Genomic DNA, 5,290 nt, shown 5'->3' with positions numbered 1-5,290 from the left:
ATAAAATCGCTGTTTTTGAAGTAAACGCACCCTAAAAAGAGAAACGCACAGACACACAACTTTCATCTCTCTGTCTCTCTCTATCGAATTGGCAATATTTGAGGAAAGGGTTTAGCGATTTATAATTATTGGAGGGACTAGCCCCCCTCAATGTCTACGGTGGTTATCGCCCTGATCAGACATGAAAATATGTTGTGGCACTATCGTGCAGTCTATAATGATATGACATTAGTTAGCAAATATAGTGATTTTTTGCAAACATTTCTTTGAGTAACATGACCGTAAATATGAACTCACGATTGAATGTAACATAAAACAAATGATTACTTTTCGTTAAAATCTTTATTAATGCCAAAAATGCTTACATTTATGCGTCTTTTTGTTCGCTCGGGCAGCCATGTTGCCCCTGAAGCCGGTTTACGCTGAGACAATTCATACCCCTTCTTTTGAAGTGTGGTCCCGAAAAATCTTCGTTTGAAGGGCTGTCTGGCCCTTCCCCTTACCCCTACCCCTTCACGTGAACGCGCGAAACGGAGGGGTAGGGGAAAGGGGAAGGGCTAAGGGGAAGGGCTAAGTGGTAGAATTGGGATTGGGCCTAAGAAAACCAACTTTTATTTCTGTATTGATGAAATGCTCACAATAAGATACTGCATTAGAAAAGCAAATATATCCAATTCTGAAGTTTAAAGACGGACATCACTAGGTTTTGAGACGCAGGCATGTTTTTGGATGGAAATCAAACTTACCGTCGCTGTCGTAGTACATTCCAAGCCAGACGCTCATTTTACCTTCCCATACAGAAGGACTGTACTTAACGATGAAGTCATTCTCCTCCGCACTTTTTACTGTCAAGAGATCTAAAAACGTAATAGGGAAGGTTAAACTGTACCATATAGTGCATAAAAATAATGCACAAGTTTAGATATTTCAGTGTGTTATAGTTTGCAAATTGTAAAAAAGTAACCACCATATTCTCTGCACATGTCTTTTGCATCTTGAATGGAGTAGCTTTTGGCAACATCCTCCTCTCCATGGACGAAGTGATAGCAGTTGAAGCTGAATGGCAACCACGTGCGTCCATCTGCAGGACAGTCTGTACAGATAGGACTTTAAAGTTAACATCTCAACAAGAGTCCTAAGGCAACAAGTGGTAAAAGCTCTCTCTTCCAAGCTAATTTGAGGTTTTGTTTAAACCGGCTGTCAAATGAAAGAACATTTTGATGACATTTTGGTTCAATTCCTTGCATGTCTTGCTGAGTAGCCCTGCCCACAGTGATATTTCAATTGGTTCAGAATCACTGAACATCAAATGTGTACACTAATAGACTGGCTGTGATAGTGTGTAATGCAGCATTTGAGTTTAGCAAAGACAGATTTTTATTTTTTTTTCATGGACCACATAAGACATTTTGAACTTAAACAACAGTTCATGGTGTCATTCGTCAAACTAAAAAAAAAACAAAAAAAAAAACTCATGAAAGTAAAGAAAGTATTAAAGGGGTCATATGATGCGATTTCAATTTTTTCTTTCTCTTTGAAGTGTTACAAGCTCTTGGTGCATAAAGAAGATCTGTAAAGTTGCAAAGCAGTGTAGAGTAGGGCTTGTTGTTTGTCATTTCTCCGATCACAAATGCAGACAGAATTTTATGTTTACGCGGCGCGATGCAATGCAACGCGTAAAAAGACAGTATAAGTCATTATAATCAGTAATTATGTCCTCACTGGATGCAACAAATGCCTCGTTTGTAATGGGTTTTCATGTTTTTTGTTTCGTCGCTCCGGCCGGGACATGGCATCACAGTATGGTGAGGGGCGTAACATTTCCGTCACACGCTTGAGGTATTCGGCCAATCACAACACACTGGATAGCTGGCCAATCACAGCACACCTTGCTTTTCAGACCGATGAGCTTTGTAAAAATCGACGCGTTTCAGAAAGGCAGGGCATAGAGGAGAAACAATAATGTACAGTATGTGGAAAATAATGTGTTTTTTGAACTTTAAACCGCATAAACATATTTCATTACACCAAATAATGTTCTTTTTAGCAGCATCATATGACCCCTTTAAAGTAAGAAGAAAGGCATAAATGTAATCCATATGATTTATGCACTATTTCCCAACTGTTCTGAAAAAATAAAAATAGTTTTCATATCTCTTAAATCAAATATAGTGCCAGGAAATAGTTTTGAATAACATTTGGTAACAAGAAAGGCAAGAACTAATGATGTTTGGATAATGTCATAACGTCTAAAGTTATCGTATGACTTCAGAAGACTTAAGACTTAATATAGCGCAAACGTCGTATGGCAGCATAGGGATGTGTATGTAAGTAAAGACAGTTTTCATTTTTTATAGAACTATAAAAAGATTTAAAGATTGCAGTCTATTACATCAAAAATAAAGACTTAATTCATTTCAATTACGTTTGCGTGCATGGAAATCATAATTTCTCGAAAACCAATTCCCTGATATTTCCAGAAAGTTCTGTCACTGTCACCAAAAACAGTTAAACGTGACAGTAAACTTCAAAAAGCTCTTTAAGAAATGCATTACGGTTTTACAGTATTGATAACTGTAACAAAACAACATGTGGAGCTTCCTCTTTCAATGACTAGATTTTTTCCAGTCTTACTAAGTTAGTAGTCAAAGCTCGTGACTGTGATGCAGAGCTACTGACATTTCGTTTCCGAACCTTGAAATATAATTCAAAAATAATGCAATAAACAATCTGTGTTTTTTTCACGGCGAGAGGAGTGGAGATCTCAGATGAACTCGAGTACGCACTGAACTTTACTGTTGTTTGCATCGCCATAAAACAAACCAAACAGTCACGAGCTTTGTGTTAAACACTAAACAGATCAAACACTCGCTAAAACAAACTACTCACCGGCGGTGTCCTCTCCTAGCGCCACATGGCACGTAAGAGTCAGAAAAACGATGTAAAACAGTGTTAAATGACGAGAACTGGAGTCCATGTTTTCAAAACAGTGCCGAGATCATGGCTGCGCGCGCTCAACGCGTCTCTCACACTCACACACACTCACACACACACACACATATCTTTGTGGGGACTCTCCATAGGCGTAATGGTTTTTATACTGTACAGACCGTATATTCTATTGCCCTACACCAACCCTACCCCTAAACCTACCCCTTACAGGAAACTTTCTGCATTTTTAGATTTTCAAAAAACTTCATTCTGTGTGATTTATTAGCTTGTTTACCCGTGGGGACCTCAATTTAGGTCCCCACCGGGACACGAGTCCCCATGAGTCTGTGTGTAGTCAGGTTTAAGTCCCCACCAGGATATATAAACCAGTACACACATCACACACACACACACACACACACACACAAAAAATGACAACAAGAAAGTTTTATTTACATCACTACAATTTGGCGACATTTTCATATAAACCACGTACAGTACATAAACAGACAATATAGAAGATAAATAGGGCAGAGTAAATAGAATAACTAAAAAGAAAAAGAAAAATGTAAAGTAGAAACGTAGAAACTGCTTGGCTAAATAAACACATTTTTATTTATTAAGTATTTTACCCCTGAAATGAGTGAGTTATTATAGGGTTTACGTCGGGGAAATGGAATAAATAAATGACAGCCTAAAACTGGTGTGGTAGTCATTTGGTTTTAGCCGGTTTAAGATGGCCTCTTTGATGACCCATGCTGGTCCTTGGCTGTTCTAGCTGGTCTCCGTGAAAACCCCTCTGACACCAGCTAACAAACCAGTCTGACCAGCAAACCAGCTTTGTTGTTGTAGGTTATATGATGTGTTTTTGTTTTGTGGTGTATAGTGCACATGTAATCTGAGACTTTGTGCATGATTGAGTTTTATTTCTGTATCTTAAAGCACAGAGAGATGGATGATGAGCTTTTAAATATGATTTGGCACTGTTAAGTAGTTTAAAGACTCCCCAGCCATCAAATCCCACAGGAATGTGTATACGTGAGCGCTGACCCGTGTCCAACAGCAACCTGACGCCTTCATTATTACACTGCACAACCTGCTGACCTCCGACGGATCAGACTCTTATTGTTTGCTTGCCTATCATTTTTAAATGTAGGCCTACTAGTTAGGTAACCAAATGCAGAAAATACAAGTCACACAAAATGAATGAATAAATAAATAAACAAACATTAGAAGAAATGTTTATTGTTCTACTTAATCCAAAGGACATACAGATGCAAATTCTTCTGTAGGTGTTTACCATTCTGAATTAAAATGTTTAAAATAAAATGATTGTGGGTAATGCATTATAATTATATCATAAATGATTACATTTATTCAAGTAAAATGACAGAAATGCATTATTCACATGTTTGGTTTCAGGGTCAAATGAAACAGCAGCACAGTTTTGACTTGTAACTTACACAGATTAGGCACATGCTTAAGATTTTAAACGAAACTGTACTGAATAAACGTTCATTTGAAGCAGACATGGAAATATTATGAATATTATATATTAAATCTGGGACACGTAGTGCAAAAATAAACAGAGTCACAGTCGTTTAAACACACTGAAAGACTCTCTCGCTCACCAGATGTCTTTAGAATAATAACAGGAATAAAATAAATGTGTAATCATTGCCAGCCTAGCATTACTAACACAACATTGTGCTGACAGCTTCTTTTCATCGTTTTCTTTGAAGAAAGCTTCTGAAGGAACGGTCTTTCTCGCCGACATTTCTTAGGTTCTGATTTATTGGTTGCAAACCAATGTCAATATATGCCGATATATGGCCGAATCTGTGCTTCTGAGGTGCACATCTTTCGAAGGAAAGAAAAGGTAGAGGATATTTTGACCATATTTGTTATTTACTGCAGGAAATCCTTCTTCTGAGAGACGCCAGGACTGCAGCTGACTGGTGTAGCAAGAGAAACTGGGATGGAAAAATACAATTTCCCATTGTCCTTTCAATGGAAAAGGAGCAACAAATTGCATCCCAATGCAAATTGCAGAGCTGGATGGGTGAATATGGCGAAAGTTCTCCAGCCGAACTGTTCACTTTTGTATTTGGGAAACAAAAAGATTATGAGGTGTTCTGCACAGAAATGGTTGATACAGCAAAGTACAAAATCTTCACCAGATTTGAGGAAGAATGAGTCCATCCTTCAGGATCATAAATAAAAAAATCAATCAGTGATAAAAATACATTAAAAAAATCAATAAAAACTTAAGTGTCTCAATTAAAATGGTCTCATGATTATTTTAATATATATATATATATATACACACACACACACACACACACACACATATATATAT

The 5,290-nt window shown here is 37.5% G+C and overlaps 1 protein-coding gene across 1 annotated transcript in view; it reads right to left on the bottom strand.

Annotated features, from left to right (window-relative positions):
* LOC107663860 (CD302 antigen-like) overlaps positions 1 to 3,043 on the bottom strand; it is an 11,626-nt gene extending 8,583 nt beyond the window's left edge. Inside the window, exons 1-3 of the mRNA XM_016454226.1 lie at positions 2,890 to 3,043; positions 968 to 1,093; positions 747 to 857 (exon numbers count right to left, since the gene is read on the bottom strand). Coding sequence (XP_016309712.1) covers positions 747 to 857; positions 968 to 1,093; positions 2,890 to 2,977 — 325 coding nt within the window. The 5' untranslated portion in view covers positions 2,978 to 3,043. The remainder of the gene's footprint in view (positions 1 to 746; positions 858 to 967; positions 1,094 to 2,889) is intronic.
* Positions 3,044 to 5,290: the final 2,247 nt, after the last annotated feature.

Source organism: Sinocyclocheilus anshuiensis, unplaced genomic scaffold (genome assembly GCF_001515605.1).
Source record: "Sinocyclocheilus anshuiensis isolate Anshui unplaced genomic scaffold, SAMN03320099.WGS_v1.1 scaffold81, whole genome shotgun sequence".
Classification (NCBI taxonomy): domain Eukaryota; kingdom Metazoa; phylum Chordata; class Actinopteri; order Cypriniformes; family Cyprinidae; genus Sinocyclocheilus; species Sinocyclocheilus anshuiensis.
The sequence above is the reverse complement of the archived record's forward strand: the minus strand, read 5'-3'. Positions and strand labels throughout refer to the sequence as shown.